The 19,442-nt window shown below is 35.7% G+C and overlaps 1 protein-coding gene across 1 annotated transcript in view; it reads right to left on the bottom strand.

Annotated features, from left to right (window-relative positions):
• The window catches only part of LOC131958753 (elongation of very long chain fatty acids protein 6-like), a 9,899-nt gene extending 3,719 nt beyond the window's left edge, over positions 1-6,180 (bottom strand). The window contains exon 1 of the mRNA XM_059323952.1: positions 5,959-6,180. Within this exon, the coding sequence (XP_059179935.1) occupies positions 5,959-6,056 (98 nt within the window). The 5' untranslated portion in view covers positions 6,057-6,180. The remainder of the gene's footprint in view (positions 1-5,958) is intronic.
• Positions 6,181-19,442: the final 13,262 nt, after the last annotated feature.

The raw sequence follows: 19,442 nt of genomic DNA, 5'->3' as shown, positions 1-19,442 counted from the left end.
ACGGTAAAACTCCACGTTAACCACCATGACACACTCAGAAAACGATCCATTCATTCATAAACAGCACATTAGCGTCAACAACAACGGAACAATCTGCTAAAAGAATTGAAATTGTCTGAGTTGATCACAATCGGTGCATTTAAATGGATTCTAAAGGATAAAGAAATAATTTCCCTTGGTCGGTGTGACTGCTCCGTATGAGTCTCTACTGAGGCTGTTTCACTGTTGTGATGCTGGATTTGTATTTAATCGTTTATGTTAACTGTGTTTAAATGTTGTAACTTGTCACTTTTTATGCTGCTTTCTTGGCCAGGTCTCTCTTGGACCAGGTAAAAAAGTCTCGTTGAGATTTTTTAAATCTCAACGAGACTTTTTTACCTGGTTAAATTATATATATATATATATATATATATATATATATATACATATACATACACACACACATACATATCTGCTAATGTTAAACGGCTACAAAGCACATTATAGAAGGCTGGTTCCACCACAGCCCAATACCCAGAATGAGGCGGGTCTCACTGGCTGAAACGCCCCTAATTTGAATATGAACAGTCCGGAGCGGACTTTTTATGGGACTTTTTTAGTCCCTGTAGAAGAGCAGGGTCTTTTTTTCTCCCCTGAAAAAAGCCTGGTTGCTGATTGGATAGATTGCTAAGCAGGATGTGACGTAGTACTCTACACAACAACACGCGCCATTTGTAAAAGCCGGCGAAGCAATGTTGCCAACTTAGCGACTTTGTTGCTACATTTAGCGACTTTTCAGACCCCCTTAGAGACTTTTTTTCAAAAAAGCGACTGGAGACAAATCCAGCGACTTTTTCTGGTGTTATTAGAGACTTTTGGAGACTCGTTCTTCCTCTTCTTAACGAGCTGTGGGGACCGGTGGCTCGTTAAGAAGAGTAAGAACAAGTCGAAGCAGCACAGTCCTCCTGCAGCAGTCTCTCCCAGCTGCAGAGCTGGAGGGGATGTTAACCCCTTAGCGTCCAGTCTGCAAATTGCTAACAGGCTAACAGTTAGCTCAGTAGCAGTACAGTGTGTATGTGCTAACAGGCTAACAGTTAGCTCTGTAGCAGTACAGTGTGTATGTGCTAACAGGCTAACAGTTAGCTCTGTAGCAGTACAGTGTGTATGTGCTAACAGGCTAACAGTTAGCTCTGTAGCAGTACAGTGTGTATGTGCTAATAGGCTAACAGTTCGCTCTGTAGCAGTTCAGTGTGTATGTGCTAATAGGCTAACAGTTCGCTCTGTATCAGTACAGTGTGTATGTGCTAATAGGCTAACAGTTAGCTCTGTAGCAGTACAGTGTGTATGTGCTAATAGGCTAAGAGTTAGCTCTCTAGCAGTACAGTGTGTATGTGCTGCTGCTGCGGGAGATGTTCACTTAGCTTAACTTCTTATCTTTCGAACCGTATAATGTTTTAACCGTGTACGTTAGCCTCGAGTTTACCAGAGTTGGCTAAAGGACGCTAACGCCGGTGAATTAGCCGCCTAGCGCTAACTGTATCCCAAATCAGACACTTGGATCTCCTCGCTGTAAAAATACAGTATCTTCACAATGAAATACAGTACAATAATAACACAGATGTACTTTTAAGATCGTCGCCTGACGGTCTTAATGCTTTCTCTCATCTTTTGTATTGTAATTAAACATGTACATAAATTAAATTTCACATGTAGATTGTTAAATATGTATAAATCAATTCTACCTACACTAGTGGTGGCGATCTTATTCAAAATGACGTGAAAACACCAGAAAGTGCGACATTACAGATGTGTCCGATTACTCTCTAGTAGGGCTGGGCGATATATATCGATATAAAAGATATATCGATATATTTTTAAATGTGATATGGAATTAGACCACATCTCATATATCGATATAGTGTCAATTTTTTCCTCTATCTTTACATATAAATGCTGCCCTTACTAGGGATTGTAATATTTAGTTATTTTGTAATGTTCGTTATTCTTTACTCATATAAATATGTTTATTTCAGAAAAAGATTGGCCTATTTTATTTCATAAGCTATTTTTATTTAAGTTTTTATTTTTATTTAAATGTGCACTACTCCTGTTATACAGTATTTATGTTCACTTAAATAAACAGTTTCAATAAAACTACTTGTGACATGTTATATTTGACTTTGACTGAACATTTGGTCTCACTTTGTGATAAAAATATTAGGATATATATTGTATATCGATATTCAGCCTAAATGTATCGGAATATTTATACTTTTGGTCCATATCGCCTTTTGTGTTTTGTGAAAAGCAAAAAAAATATTCAGTAGAATAAAATATGTAATAAGATTTGTAGGGGAAAAAGCAAAATATACATTAAAACCCCCAAAAAAAATCTATATATATATATATTTTTTTTTTAAAAGGCAGCAAAAACTGAATATAGAGTGAAACAGAAAAATATGTAATAAAAAAAGCAAAATAGAAAATATATTGAAATGCAGCAAAAATATACATTGAAATATAAAATGTATCATAAAAATGTAGGAAAATCTTATTTGAATGGTGTTCAATTTAGGATACAGTTACATTAAAACATCAATGCTAATGATGAAATGCTGATTTAAAAGTGCTGATGTTAAAATGCCAACTTTAAAAGTTTAAGTTAAACTTTTACCATTAAAAAAGGTTCCTGGTTAAAGAAAATCTCACTTAAAATGTTTAGAAATCCTGTTTTTTAAAAAAAAAAAAAAAAAAAAAAAAAAAAGCTTTTTTCTATTAATTTTCAGGTTTTTTTTCTTCCAAACAGTAAACAGGAGGAAACACCTGCAGGTTCATCAGGAAAGTTTTTTTCTCTCTTCTGGATGTGAAATAATTGGAGTTTTAAGTTTCTGTTGCTGTTTCTATCACAGCTCAGAGTTGCTTAGCAACAAATAAACAAAGTGGATTGTTGAGCAGCGACAGAAACATAAACAAACTTCTGTTCACCTCACTTTTACACATTTATTTTAACTTTAAAAGATGTTTAAATAATATTATTCTTATTGTTAGGAGTCGTTTTTATTACAAGGTGCACTTTATAAAGAACATTTTTATTCATAAATATACAAAAATACAAATGTCCAGAGGTGGAAGAAGTAATTATTAACTACTACTACTTACTAATAAGAAGTACTTCAATAAAAGTACTAATACACACTGTGAAATTACTCCACTACTGTAAAAGTCCTGCATTCAAAATCTACTGAAGTAAAAGTACAAAAGTATCAGCATCAAAATGTACTTAAAGTATCAAAAGTAAAAGTACTCGTTATGCAGAATGAACCCACTCAGATTGTTTTATATATTCTAATATATTATTGGATTATTATTATTATTATTATATATTATTTTCTCAAAGTAGGGCTCAATTAAACTACTTTACATACTGTTCTGAGGTTTTTAATTAAAGAATGTCTATTCACTTTTAATTGATTGTGTTTTTTATTATAACTATATTAAAGATTAAATATAATTAAAAATGAAATATATTTAAAGACTTAATAAAATAAGAATTTAAAAATAATGACTATAAACAGAATAATTTTATTTAGTTTTCTGTCCATCAACTAATTAATAATAATACTAATTATTACAAAATCAGATTTAATAAAACATTATTAAAGCTGCCAGATTAATGCAGAAACAAAGATTTGTAGATTTATTTATTTTTACATATTTTGATCTTTTTTTCCCTGCATTTAATTTTTCCCGCATATAAATTAAATATATTTTTCTATTTTACGGTATATTATTTTGCTTTTTCCTACATTTTTATGACACATTTTATATTCTAGTGTATATTTTTGCTGCATTTCAATACATTTTTCTATTGTAAATATATTTTGCTTTATACTGCATTTTCATTACATATTTTTCTGTTTCACTCTATATTTAGTTTTTGCTGCATTTTTAAAAAGATTTTTCAAAATATTTTGTTTTACTGTACATTTTGCTTTTTCCCCACAAATTCTACTGAATAATTTTTTGCTTCCCACAAAATATTATATATTTTCCCATTTTTTAAGAATTTCTTTTGGTTTTATTGTGTATTTTGCTTTCCCCCCACATTTTATTATGTATATTTGTATGTATATATATATATATATAATTTTATTTTTCAGTATTTATATATATATATATATATATATATATATATAAATATATATATATTTACCCTTTTTTTCTGAATTTTTTAAATATCATTTCACTCTCACTGATTCAGTCCTGCTGATGTTAAATCTCTGCCTGTAAAGTAAGTAAAGCTGTCAGATAAATGTAGTGGAGTAGAAGTATAAAGTTACATAAAATGGAAATACTCCAGTAAAGTACAAGTACCCCCAAATTCTACCTAAGTACAGTATTTGAGTAAATGTACTTAGTTGCATTCAAATGTCTCTTGTAAACTTGTGAAGAGTTATTAAAGGGCGAATATTTCTGTTTCCGGTACATACTTTAATATTTCATCACCTGGGAGTGACGGCTGGAATAACCGGGTCTGAATAAATACAGAGTGACGTCACAGAGTGACTCACCTGTCACACACACACCTGCTGAGATTTCTCACATTCCTGTCCACTGTCTGTCAAACGTTACGTGTTTCCCTCAGTCTGAGAAAAAGACTTTCACCAAACCTCGTTCACACATTAATAGTTTTACGCTCTCCACCTTACCTGTGGAATACGCATGCGTCAAACACAAAAAGTTTATTTATTTTCTGAATAAGTAAAATAAGCCCATCCGTTCGGCATAAACAATATTTTTTTTAAAAAGACATGTTATCCCCCCAAACCCAGAAGACCTTTAGATCCACCGCCTGCTGATCCACCGCACAGCAGCACAGCAGCGTTTCCAGTATCGAGCCAACCGGTTGAGGTGAATGTTTGTTAATGGGTGCAGTTCTGTGAAGAGGGTGTGTGCCGAAACATCACCCCGAAACCTCCGTCATGCATATTTTAAACAGTGCGTACCTTTAACAATAGTACGGTTATTTTAGAAAACCCTGTGGAGTCTCCAAAAGACTTGTTGCCTCCATCCAGACTAGAAAACAAAGCAGCGTGGAGCCCTACTGTACATTTACCTCTAAAGTTCTGGCTGTAAACTCCATGAGGCCAGTTTCAGTTTGATGATGATATACCAAGTAAAACTGGAGACAAGCTCAAATAGATTTAGTATCAAATGATAGAACTGGATGGAACCCTCTTATATGGTAGATTTGACTCCTTTGGTCACATTTGCAACGTTTAACATTCTTTATTGAGCATGATAGTGTTTTGAAAGTTAAAAAAAAGATTCAAAATCACATTTTATGTTGGACTAAAGGACTAAAAAAGACACAAAATGACAAAAAAAAAGACACAAAAAGTTAAAAGACACAAAATTACCAAAAAGACACAAAAAGACAAAAAAAGACACAAAATGGAAAGACACAAATGACCAAAAAAAAAATAAAATACAGAAGACACAAAATTACTAAAAAAGACACAAAAAGATAAAAAAAAAAAAAAAAGATAAAAAAAAAGACACAAAATTAAACCCCCACAAAATAAGAGAATGACCACAAAAAAAAAAAAACACACACACAGAAGAAGACACAAAATGACTAAAAAAGACAAAGACAAAATGAAAAGACAAAATGACAACAACAAAAAAAGCACAGAAGACACAAATGACCAATGAAAGACACAACAGGACTTACAAAGACACGAAAAGACATGAAAAGGATTCAGAAATGGACTAAACACTAAAGAGTCCTTTAAGAGTTAAACGGGATTCGGAGCGAAACGTCTCAAGTTGCTGAGAGCGAAATTTATCAGGACGTTTCTTTTCTTGCGGAGTGTTTAAAGCGGTTCAACCCGTCAGTAGCAGCAGCGCAGTGACATTAAATCATAATAATAATACTAATAATAATAATACTAATAATAATACTAATGGTTCTCTCACCAGTTGGCCTGCATCCACCGCATCGCGCCTCGCTGGTCGAAGCGCCGCTCGAAGCTGAACTCCTCCAGCTGCCAGCCCGTCCCGTTCCCCTGCTCCATCTCCTCTTTATATTATTATTATTATTATTATTATTATTATGATGATCACTTTATGTTTAATTAAATCTAATCAGCAGATTCCAGTGTGTCTCCTCGGTGTCCTCCTGCCGTCTGTCCTCTCACCTGTCTCTCCCTGCTAATTAAAGCCTGTCGGCAGGGGGCGGGGCTTCAGGGACACACCTGCTTTTATTATTCAGTGTTTTATTTAAAGGATTTTATTTCACTGTGTTCTTCTACACCAGGGGTCTCTAACTCGCGGCCCGCGGGCCAATTGCGGCCCTCGTGATGATATTTTGTGGCCCCCACCTTGATATGAAAGTTTAATGTGAGTTTTATATGAATGGCACTTTACCATGTTGTGTGTGGAAGGTCCCTTTAATTACTGTTTTTGGTAATTTTGTGTATTTTTTAAATAATTTTGTCCTTTTTTGTAATTCTGTCTTTTTTTTTTGCTAATTTTCTTTTTTTTTTTGTCTTTTTGAAATAATTTTGTGTCTTTTTTTTTGTAATTTTGTGTGTTTTTTGGTCATTTTATTTCTTTTTAAACTAATTTAGTTTTTTCTGTCATCTTTGGTCATTTTGTGTCTTTTTTTAATAATTTTGTGTCTTTTTTAATTCATTTAGTGTTTTTTCAATCATTTTGTGTCTTTTTTTTTTTTTTTTATTGTAATTTTGTGTCTTTTTTCTCCAGGTGCCCCCAGGTAATTTGAGTTTGAGACCCCTTTTCTATAGTCTGTTTATTATTTTTATTATCACTCACTGCTTACTGTCTTTATAGAACAACACATATTTAGATATTTTAGTGTATATTTAGCTCTTTATCTCATATTTCTGCTGTTTTTGTTTTTGTGCCCCCCCCCCATGTATTTTCTCCAGATACTGTCATGTATTTATATTTTTTGTATTTATTTCTTATTTCCCACATTTCTATTATATATTTTTATATTTAACTGTATATTTTGAGATATTTTTCTGTTTCACTGAATACTTTGCATTTTCTATTATCCAGTACATTTTTTTTTGCCTCTTTTGCACATTTTTTATTATGTATTTTTCTATTTCACTGTTTTTTTTTGTGCTTTTTTTGTGTATTTATTTATTAGATCTTGTATTATCACAAGATTCTCTTATTACAAGATTATATATTATATATTCTATTTTGCTTTTTTTATTATATGTATTTCAAATTTTCAGATTTTCAGAATTCTGAATTTTTCTGATTTCTGATTTTTTAATTTTACAATTTACTGAATATTTATTTTTTTGTCTGTTCATTGTTTGTTATATATATATTTTTTTCAGAATTTATTTATTTATTCATTTATTTATTATTGCTGTGAGAGAATAAAGGACGGTTCTGTTTAATCAGAAGAAAAATCTTTCCTTGAGTTTTTCTGTGTTCTGATACTTTATATAATAATATTTATACCTTTGTAGCTCCACATTTCAGTTCGTTAATATTTGCCTTTTCTCTCTTGCTGTCGGGAAGAAAAGGCACGATGTGTTTCAGATAAATTCTCACAGTGATGTCACAGTGATGTCACAGTGATGTCACGGCGTGTTTGTTTAATCCGAGAACAGAAACAAAGTGACAACCACAGAAACATTTTGTTCTCTTTGTCCTTCAGACAAGCTGATAACTGGAGGAGTCACAGCTGCATCAGATATTATTAAATATTATCATATCTTATCAAGTATTAATGTGTAAAAATGTCCATAAAGTTTATTACTAATTAAACACTAAAAGCTGTTAACAGAAGATTAAAAGTACAAACATTTAGTTCAAATTTAAAATATACATATACAAAAAAATATTTAAAGACTAAATTTAATTATTAAAAATACATTAAAAAATAAATATATTTAATACTTAATAAAATAATAAAAAATATGACTATAAACATCAGAATCATTTAGTTTTATGTCTGTCAACTAATTAATTATTATTATTATTATTATTATTATTTATTATTTTGGTTAAATTTGAAACAAAATATCAGATGTCATAAAACATTAAAGCTGTCAAATGCAGAAACACAAAGATTTGTAGATTTATTATTTTTTAATGTGTATATATTTTTTTCCTGCATTTTTAAAATATATTTTTCTATTTTACTGTATATTATTTTTGCTTTTTCCTACATTTTTATGATATATTTTTGTATTTCACTGTATATTTTTGCTGCATTTCAGTATATTTTTCTATTGGAAATATATTTTGCTTTATACTGCATTTTTATTACATATTTTTCTGTTTCACTCTATATTTAGCTTTTGCTGCATTTTTTCCAAGATTCTTGCAAGATTTTTTTGTTTGACTGTATATTTTGTTTTCCCCCCACAAATCATACATTTTATTCTATTCTATTTTACTGATTTTTTTTTTTACTGTTTATTTATTATTATTTATAAGTATATTGAATATTTTTTTTCACAATGTTTTATTATGTATTTTTCCATTTAACGCTATTTTTTTTGCTGCATTTTTTTAAGAATATTTTTTGGTTTTACTGTTTATTTTGCTTTTTCCAACATTATTATTATATAGTTCTGCTTTTCACTCTTTATTTTTTCAGCATTTTAAGTTTATTTTTCTCTTCCACATATATTTGTATTTTTTATTTCACTCTATATTTTTTTCTGATTTTTTAAAATATATTTTTCTGTGACTGAAGAGAAACTGAAGCTGGTTTCACTCTCACTGATTCACTCCTGCTGATTTTTCATTTCACTTTATTTTTTAAAGGCACGAAACTTTAATATTTCACAAGAAAATAAATCAAAGATTGGAGACAAAATTATTGTCTTTAAATATATGTATTTATTCTCCTGATATTCATGTTGTGAGTTATTGTCACAGAGTTTCAGAGTTTTTCTTCCTCTGCTGAGATTTCAGAACCAAAGTGAGTGTCGCTGCCGCCTGCTGGACACAAACTCAAACTGCTCATAAAGTCTGAAAATATTAAATATATTCAAAATTAAACTTTAAGATCTGAACTGAGTTTAACTTTGTGTCAATCTTCAGCCACAAATTCTCATAACTTTGACGCGTCAGTAAGACACTAAAACTGTTTATTTACAGTTATTTTCTATACAAGGAAATAAATGTTTATATATTATATCCCATATATTTAGCTATTTTACTGTATATTTTGCTTCTTCTTTTATTGACTATATGTTTGCTTTTTCAAATATATTTTGATTTCTTCATTTTATTTTTTTGCTAATTTACTACATATATATATATATATTTATATATATATATATATATATATATATAAATATATATATAAAAGAAAAAAACTAATTATATAATGAAATATAAGAATTTTTTACACATTCTTTCCCCCAATTATATTTTCCTTCTTAATCTTAATTCTTTACATTTTTGTGTTTTACTGTATATATTTTTTTTCATTTATGTTTTGTTGTTGACATAAATAAACTCCACCACAATAATAAATATGTTTTCCTTTATTTGAACTCAGTTAACAGTTGAATGATTGAAAAATAAATAAAAAGGCAAATAATAACTCAAAATATATTAAAAATAATACAATAATACTATTATTATTATTATTATTATTATTATTATTATTATTATTACTATTATTATAATAGTAATAATAATAATAATAATAATAATAATAATAATAATAATAATAATAGTAATATAATACATGCCAGGGGTAAAGAAGTGCATTAAAAAAGCAACCATATACTAATAAAAACAGAAAACAATAAACATTTCAACACTGTGGAAAATCAGTGGAATATATCTATATATTTATTTATGTAGATATCTCCCAGTCTGCCCCCCCTCCCCTTTTTTCTTATTCGTGTGCTTTTTTTAGAGGGTTTATAATTTTTATTATGTTTAAATTTTTGTTATCTCTTTTCACTAAAACGAGATCTGCTCTTTTTAAAATTTCTCTGTACTTCTGTGCAATGACAATAAAACTATTCTGATTCTAATTTCTGTGAAATATTACATTGGGAGCACAGAGCTTATTGTTTTTTTTAAATAAACACAGTGACGTTTTTCCTCCAAAAATGTGTATTTATAGATTTATAGAAATAGAACTTTACTAAAATTATAATAAGAATTAGCAGGAAAAAAAATGAAAAATAAAAAAACAAACACATTTTCTCGTAAAAGTTAAAAAAGACAGATTTTTTTTTTTATTCAGAGAACGGCCTATTTTTTACTGTATATTTAGCTTTTATGAATGTGTTTTTCTAGTATATTTTGCTATTTTATACCAATTATATATATATTTATATACATTTTTTACTGTATATTTAGCTTTTTTTTCTCTCATATATATTTTTTCTAGTTACACACATTTTTTGTACACATTTTTCTATTTTATTCTATATTTAACGTTTTTTTTTAAATTTATTTATTTTACAAAAGTTAAAAAAAGACAGATTTTTATTTATTTATTTAAATTTTCGGGTGAGTCGGGTCTGACGTCGCCTTACGTCGCCGTTACGTCACACGAGCGATGCGGAAGTCGGAGTCACCGTGGAGAACGTAAACTAATGTCAGACAGCCGCCAGAAAAACAGAAAGAAAAGAGAAAGAAGAACCGGAGAAGAACCGGAGGAGGCAGCACCGGGCCCGGCGGACGGTCCACCCCCCGGCTGCACTTTGACCGCCACCGGCATGAACCGTATGGAGCCCCCGGGAGTGCGCGGGGCCACGGCCGGGCTGCGGTGCTCTCACACGGGTCTCTAGAAGCTGCGAGCCCCGCTGCAGCTCTCCAGTCCTCCGGACGGTAAGAGCCGGACTGCTTTGAGAAAAACCTCATTTTAAACATTTCGTTGCTGTTCGCTAACTTACACAGCTGCTTTAACAAAAGTGGATATTTTTAATGACTCACTTTTACCGCCTGGTGACATCGGCGTACATTTTAAACCAGCAAACAACTATTTCTTTTATTAAAATCTTTACTTTTACAACCCTCCGTCCGTCTGTTCCTAAGGTCGGTCCACCCTGCTGAGCGGCGGCCAGCAGCGCAGAGAGTTTCTCAGAAAAGTCGAAATTTGAGCGAAATCTGTGTTAGTTGTTAGATAATATACACGCCGAACTGTAAAGTGTCGCCTTATGATTTATAAAAAGCATCATTTTACTTATTAAAGCACGTTTACTGTGGAGAAAAACCAAGAGGAGCGTTAAATTGACACGTTTCTGAAAGAAGACTGTCTCCTGGTCAGCCAGCAAACTAATTATTTTAATAAAATCTTTTTCTTTTACAACCCTTCGTCCCAGGGCCAGATTAACACTCTGCTGTTCCCTGGGCAACAATATTCAGGGGCCCCATCATCACGGCCCCAGAATCACCATAATCTGGCAAAATATAGAATAAATTACAGTAATATACAGTTAATATACTCAAGACATCAATAACTAACTGTCATCAAGTGCATTTTCATGTACAGATGTGCAAACGCTCATAAAACTACAAATGCACCACCATGTCCAAACAAAACAGCATCAGTATAATCTGGCGAAACTGACCCACGACATAGATAATAATAATAATAATAATAATAATAATAATAATACATTTTATTTGAAAGGCGCCTTTTTGGCACTCAAGGACACCGAACAAAATGATAGAAAAAGATCGGGAAGGAGGTTTCCTCAATTTTCACAAAAAAAATAATTAAGCAACCACTTTAAAATCATCCGATGTTTATTTACCAACACCTTCTCAGCAGCACAAATGTATTGAATTGATAGATGCATCACAGAGGAAGACAAGACACAAACAAGAGTCTAGAATCAAGTAGCATTTTGGTATTTATTTTTTGTCCTCTACATTTATTTAATTATTCATTTGTTTGGGTCCTTTTCAGTATTATTGAGATTTTAATGATTGTTTTCATTGCTGCCATATGTTTGTAAAGTTGTGGTTGTTGGATGTTGTTATGTTAACACAAAGACCAATAAATATATGTTTAAAAAAATCTCATTTTAATCAGAAATCACCTCAAAATTAATTTGTGAGCGACGGCTCCGATGGACAGTTGAACATATCAGCGAGAGGTCAGCAGATATTCTGCTCCTGCTCATACTGCCCCGGGCCCTTTAGGGGTCGGGGGCCCCTGGGCAGTTGCCCAGTTGCCCAGTTGCCCAGTTGCCCAGTTGCAGTGGCGGTTCTACACAGGGGCCTCCAGGGGCCACTGCCCCTGTGAAAAAGCTCTTGGCCCCTGCTGTGGCCCCTGTGTCAAATTAATAATAAAATGGTCAATTTATAATAAAGAATGATGGAACAATTCTGACCCATTTTTGGTCAAACAATATCTCATTGTACACAAAGGAAACCTAGAATGTGAACATTGTATAACAGTTTATTGTGCAATAAAAGCTTGCATATATATATAATAAAAGATCATTCTCACTGTTCTGCACTTTCAAAATAAAAAAAAAAGTAATTGTGCACAAAAATGAGTAATGTCATTGTCCTACAAAAATAATTGTTATTGTTGGTAAGTCTCATTGTTTCAATCAATGTATTTGTATCTTCCAAATATACTTAAATGAGATTTTTTAAATAAGATAAAATAAAGGTTTTGAATGCTAAGATATCATCTTTGGCGTTTTTTAATGTGCCCCTCTGATTGAACACTGGCCCCTCCTTGGCCCCCACAGTAAAACTGGTCTAGAACCGCCACTGCCCAGTTGCCCAGTTGCCCAGTTGCCCATATGGTTGATCCGGCCTCGGCTCGTCCGTCTGTTCCTAAGGTCGGTCCACCCTGCTGAGCGGCGGCCAGCAGCGCAGAGAGTTTCTCAAAAAAAGTCGAAATTTGAGCGAAATCTGTGTTAGTTGTTAGATAATATACACGCCGAACTGTAAAGTGTCGCCTTATGATTTATAAAAAGCATCATTTTACTCGTTAAAGCACGTTTACTGTGGAGAAAAACCAAGAGGAGCGTTAAATTAACACGTTGGTGAAAGGAGTTCCGGCGGCGGGAGCAGCGGGAGTCGAGGCTCGTAAAAAGCGGCAGAAACGAGTCTTTTTGTCCAACATCCCGCCTCGCTGCGCGACAGAAAAGTCCGTATGAGTGTGTTTTATGTTTGCATTTTTGTTTTATGGATCAAACTGCAGAGATTATTCATGGAGAAGGTTTAGAAGTGGAGCGAGTCTCCCGTGCATCAGTCTGGATCCGGATCAGGGAGGAGGAAGGTCGAGCTGCCTCCAAATGACGCGACTCCGGTTTAAAGCAGCACGTCGCTGTTTATTACATATAAACTAATTATGAAGGGATAAATAACAATAACTGCCTGTTTATGAGGGAGAGTCTTAAATAAATCACACCTTTCAAAATAAAGAGTAATAAATATATATTTCATGTATTTTCCCAACATATTTCTTGCTGTTTTACTGTAAATTTCGCTCATTCTTGTTTTGTTTTTTTTAAGCATGTTTTGCTATTTCCCATTTTTGTCCCATTTTTATTTCAATATATTATTATCGCATTTTTTTGTATCAATATTTTTGCTATTTTACTTTTTATTTATGTTTTCCAAGCATATTTAAATTTGTATTTCATATCTTTCTATTTTGTTTTGCATTGATTTTTACTGTGTATTTAGATTTTTATGAATTTGTTTTTTTAAATATATTTTGCTATTTCATCCCTATATATATATATATATATATATATATATATATATATATATATATATATATATATATATATATATATATATATATATTACTCTATATATTTATTTTATCCCAATTTATATATATATATATATATATATATATTGTTATTATTATTTTGCTGCATGCAGCAGATGTATGTAGATCTGCGACAAAATATAAAATATGCAGTCAGAAGAGAATAAGATTCAAATCACTTTTACCTACAAATGTAATATTTTACAGTATTATTTTATAGGAAAATAATTCATATTTACATGTTAAATACTTTCCCTACAGTTCATCTTACATGTGCGTCCAGTGTTACCGTTTGTAATTATTTTATCCACAATTATTTAATAATTTACGAGGTTTAATGTATTAAAATAATTTGAATTTAATCACATGTTGTTTTACGTTAAATGTTGATCTTTTCTTCTTCTTCTTCTGTTCCTCTCAGACTTCCTGTCGGCGCCCTGCGAGACTCCGCCCCCCGCTACTGAGGTACACACACACACACACACACACACACACACACACACACACACACACTCAGACTTACATTAATGTTAATATGACACTTTATTTTATTATTTTATTCATCATTAAACATAAATAACATACTTGCTTACAGTTTATTTAGTCTTTCCTTATTGTTTCTATTGAAGAGAAAAATATTAAATGTATTTAATTCAACTTATATAGTTTTTTTTACTGTATATTCTACTTTTTTAATGTATATGTGTTTTATTTTCCTATGTTTTTTTAAGTATATATTTCTTTTTCATCCACTCATATATATATTTATATTTATATATTTTTATATCTTCCTTATTTGTTTTTTTTATTTATTTGTTTTTTGCTACACACAGCGGACCTGCTGGGATAAATAAGCACAAATAGAAAACAAATAATAATTATTATAATAATAATATAAAACAAATAATATATATAGAAATAATATTAATATGAACTAATATTAATATGAAAATTAATAAATATGTGGTGCGTTCAAGTGACAAACTCTGGGTCTGAACAGTGAATGGGGCGACTTTACTGGCTGCAGAAAGAAGCCTGGTTGTATAGAAGTCTATGAGAAAATTATTAATTATCATAATGCGTTTATGGTCTGGTTTAGAGTTCCGTATTTTATCTTATGAAAAAATAAGTTTTTACCAGAGGAACAGAAGCTGGTTTACAATATAATAAACATTAAAGTTCCATCAGAAGGTAGAAAACAACAAACAGGACGATGAAACGGATTCTCGAGACCTGAAGTGAATTTTAAAATCCTGGAACTGGATCCAAAACTGAGCCGGAGACGAACCGACCCCTCGGACACCAGGACGCTCGTCTGTCGGATTTTATTCTTTAATCAACTGAAGAAACAAATGCAGCACGGAACTCATCAAGAGACAAATTCACCTGGAAGATCAAACAGACACCTGAACTCACCACGGACACCTGAACTCACCACGGACACCTGAACTCACCACGGACTCCTGAACTCACCTCGGACTCCTGAACTCACCACGGACACCTGAACTCACCACAGACACTCGACAGTCACACTGTTGTTAGAGACATCTGAACTCACCACGGACACCTGAACTCACCACAGACACTCGACAGTCGCACTGTTGTTAGAGACACCTGAACTCACCACTGACAGTCAACTGTCCCACTGTTACCACAGACACTTGAACTCACCACAGACACTCAACAGTCGCACTGTTGTTAGAGACACCTGAACCCACCACTGACAGTCAACTGTCCCACTGTTACCACAGACACTTGAACTCACCACAGACACTCAACAGTCGCACTGTTGTTAGAGACACCTGAACTCACCACTGACAGTCAACTGTCCCACTGTTACCACAGACACCTGAACTCACCACAGACTCCTGAACTCAAAACAGACACCTGAACTCACTACTAACAGTCAACTGTCCCACTGTTATTACTCACACCTGAACTCACCACAGAAACTCTACTGTCATGTAGTTATGACAGACACCTGAACTAACCACGGACACCTGAATTCACCACAGAAACTCTACTGTCCCACTGTAATTATTCACACCTGAACTCACCACAGCCACTCGACTGTCCCACTGTAATTATACACACCTGAACTCACCACAGACACTCGACTGTCCCACTGTAATTATACACACCTGAACTCACCACAGACACTCGACTGTCCCACTGTAATTATACACACCTGAACTCATCACAGACACTCGACTGTCCCGTTGTAAATACAGACAACTGAACTCACCACAGACACTCGACTGTCCCGTTGTTATTACGGACACCTGAACTCATCACAGACACTCGACTGTCCCGTTGTAAATACAGACAACTGAACTCACCACAGACACTCGACTGTCCCGTTGTTATTACGGACACCTGAACTCATCACAGACACTCGACTGTCCCGTTGTTATTACAGACACCTGAACTCACTACAGACACTCAACTGTCTTGTTGTAAATACAGACACCTGAACTCACCACAGACACTCAACTGTCCCTCTGTTATTACAGACACCTGAAGTCACCACAGACACCTGACTGTCCCGTTGTTATTACAGACACCTGAACTCACCACAGACACCTGACTGTCCCGTTGTTATTACAGACACCTGAACTCACCACAGACACTCGACTGTCCTGCTATAATAACAGACACCTGAACTCACCGGGGGCGGGGGGTGTGCCCCCCCCCCCTTGTTAATCAGCTGACCATCTGTCAGAGCAGAGAAATGTCTGCAGGCAGCGGAGCATCTGATTGGCTGGCAGGCTGCCTGGAAGAAGAGGCGGGGCCGTCAGCTGATTGATGGAGATCTGAGGAGGAGCAGGAGGAGGAGGGGTGAGGAGCAGGAGGAGGAGGGGTGAGGAGCAGGAAGGGGAGGAGTCTGAGGAGACGAGGAGCCGGCTCTGCTGCAGACAACAAGTGTTCAGAGAGAGAGGATAGAACGAGGTTACCCTGCAACAGAGAGAGAGAGAGAGAGGAGACGGAGGTTACCACGGCAACTCAGGGGACGTCGCTGCAGCAGCGGCGGCGAGGAGGACGAGGAGGACGAGGAGGACGAGGAGGACAGGACACACAGGTAAGGTTACAGCTGCTGTGTGTGTATCTGCACGTGTGTCTGCATACGGCTGGGTTCATCTGTGTGTGTGTGTGTGTGTGTGTGTGTGTGTGTGTGTGTGTGTGTGTGTGTGTGTGGACGGAGCAGTGCATGCTGGGAGGAGGAGGAGGAGGAGGAGGAGGAGGGAGGGGGGAATCCTATTAGCAGAGTCCAGGAAAAGTAGGTGCTTATCACACACACACACACACACACACACACACACACACACACACACACACACACACAGTGTCTCTCAGCTGTGTGAATAAAGTTTGTGTGACAGGTGAGTCAGCTGACCTGCAGGTGTGTGTGTGTGTGTGTGTGTGTGTGTGTGTGTGTGTGTGTGTGTGTGTGAGATAAGGTGTTGGTTCATAGTTCAGATCAGATAAAAGACGCCGACGTGTTTCAGAAACTGTTCGATCATCAACGACTCGTTAAAGTCACAATACGAAACTTTTACACATTCAAATCTGAAAAACAACAACTGACGAGCCTCATGTGTCTCCTCGTCTCTAACTCTGTCTCCTAGTCCCTGACTCTGTCTCCTAGTCTCTGTCTCCTCGTCTCTAACTCTGTCTCCTAGTCTCTGTCTCCTCGTCTCTAACTCTGTCTCCTAGTCTCTGTCTCCTCGTCTCTAACTCTGTCTCCTAGTCTCTGTCTCCTCGTCTCTAACTCTGTCTCCTAGTCCCTGACTCTGTCTCCTAGTCTCTGTCTCCTAGTCCCTGCCTCTGTCTCCTAGTCTCTGTCTCCTAGTCTCTGACTCTGTCTCCTAGTCCCTGACTCTGTCTCCTAGTCTCTGTCTCCTCGTCTCTAACTCTGTCTCCTAGTCCGTGACTCTGTCTCCTAGTCTCTGTCTCCTCATCTCTAACTCTGTCTCCTAGTCCCTGTCTCCTAGTCTCTAACTCTGTCTCCTAGTCCCTGCCTCTGTCTCCTAGTCTCTGTCTCCTAGTCCCTGCCTCTGTCTCCTAGTCTCTGTCTCCTAGTCCCTGCCTCTGTCTCCTAGTCTCTGTCTCCTAGTCTCTGACTCTGTCTCCTAGTCTCTGTCTCCTAGTCTCTAACTCTGTCTCCTAGTTCCCGACTCTGTCTCCTAGTCCCCGACTCTGTCCCATAGTCCCTGCCTCTGTCCCCTAGTCTCTGCCTCTGTCCCCTAGTCTCTGACTGTGTCCCCTAGTCCCTGACTGTGTCTCCTAGTCCCTGACTGTGTCTCCTAGTCCCTGACTCTGTCCCCTAGTCCCTGCCTCTGTCCCCTAGTCCCTGCCTTTGTCCCCTAGTCTCTGACTGTGTCCCCTAGTCCCTGACTGTGTCTCCTTGTCCCTAACTCTGTCCCCTAGTCCCTGACTCTGTCCCCTAGTCCCTGACTCTGTCTCCTAGTCCCTGACTCTGTCTCCTAGTCTCTGACTCTGTCTCCTAGTCTCTGACTCTGTCCCCTAGTCCCTGCCTCTGTCCCCTAGTCCCTGACTGTGTCTCCTAGTCTCTGACTGTGTCCCCTAGTATCTGACTGTGTCCCCTAGTCCCTGACTGTGTCTCCTAGTCCCTGACTCTGTCTCCTAGTCCTTGGCTCTGTCCCCTAGTCCCTGACTCTGTCTCCTAGTCCCTGACTCTGTCCCCTAGTCCTTGACTCTGTCTCCTAGTCCCTGACTCTGTCTCCTAGTCCCTGACTCTGTCTCCTAGTCCTTGACTCTGTCTCCTAGTCCTGACTCTGTCTCCTAGTCCCTGACTCTGTCTCCTAGTCCCTGAGTCTGTCTCTTAGCCCCAGACTTTCTCTCCTAGTCCCTGACTCTGTCTCCTAGTTCCTGACTCTGGCTCCTAGTCCCTAACTGTGTCTCCTAGTCTCTAACTCAGTCTCCTAGTCCCTGATTCAGTCCCCTAGTCTCTAACTCTGTCTTCTAGTCCCTGACTAGGTCTCCTAGTCCCTGACTCTGTCTCCTAGTCCCTGAGTTGTCCTGGCTGCGATGGTTCTGTGGTTCTGTGCTCGGTGGGGATCGAACCTGTGATCTGTAGCTTTTGTTCCTGCAGAGTTTCATGAAATCATCGATGAATCATCGTCAGTGATTCACTGACTGTGATGTAACTTTTCTTTATGTAACACCTTTAGAGTCCATGTGACAGACCGAGGGCTTCACTGTCCCACTGTTACTGTCCGACCAGAGGACTTCACACGTTTACACTGGAACAAACGGCAGCTTCAAACGTTAAAAAAAACCATCGTTCTTTACCCGTCAGAAGTTCTTGACCCCAAAACGTTTGTTTTCTTTATAAAATCACCAAAAATCCAGTTCATCATAGATGGAAACTGTAAAAACAGACATTATCATCAGAGTTTGAACTTTCCGACGGCCCTTGAACGGATCATCAGTTATAAAAAGTGACCAAAACTTGTGATAAAATGTTGATATTTGTGTCAGAATCTCTTTATTCTAAGCGTTCTCTCAGGACAGGAGAGGCTGTTTACACAGAGCAGAGAGGAGAGGACAGGAGAGGCTGTTTACACAGAGCAGAGAGGAGAGGACAGGAGAGGCTGGGAACATGACAATACTTCAATATGTGGAGAAATCTGGTTTTACAACATTCAGGAGACTTTTGGGCAACTTG

Source organism: Centropristis striata, chromosome 20, assembly GCF_030273125.1.
Source record: "Centropristis striata isolate RG_2023a ecotype Rhode Island chromosome 20, C.striata_1.0, whole genome shotgun sequence".
NCBI lineage: Eukaryota > Metazoa > Chordata > Actinopteri > Perciformes > Serranidae > Centropristis > Centropristis striata.
Note: the sequence above shows the minus strand (reverse complement) of the source record. Positions and strands in the feature narration are given on the sequence as shown.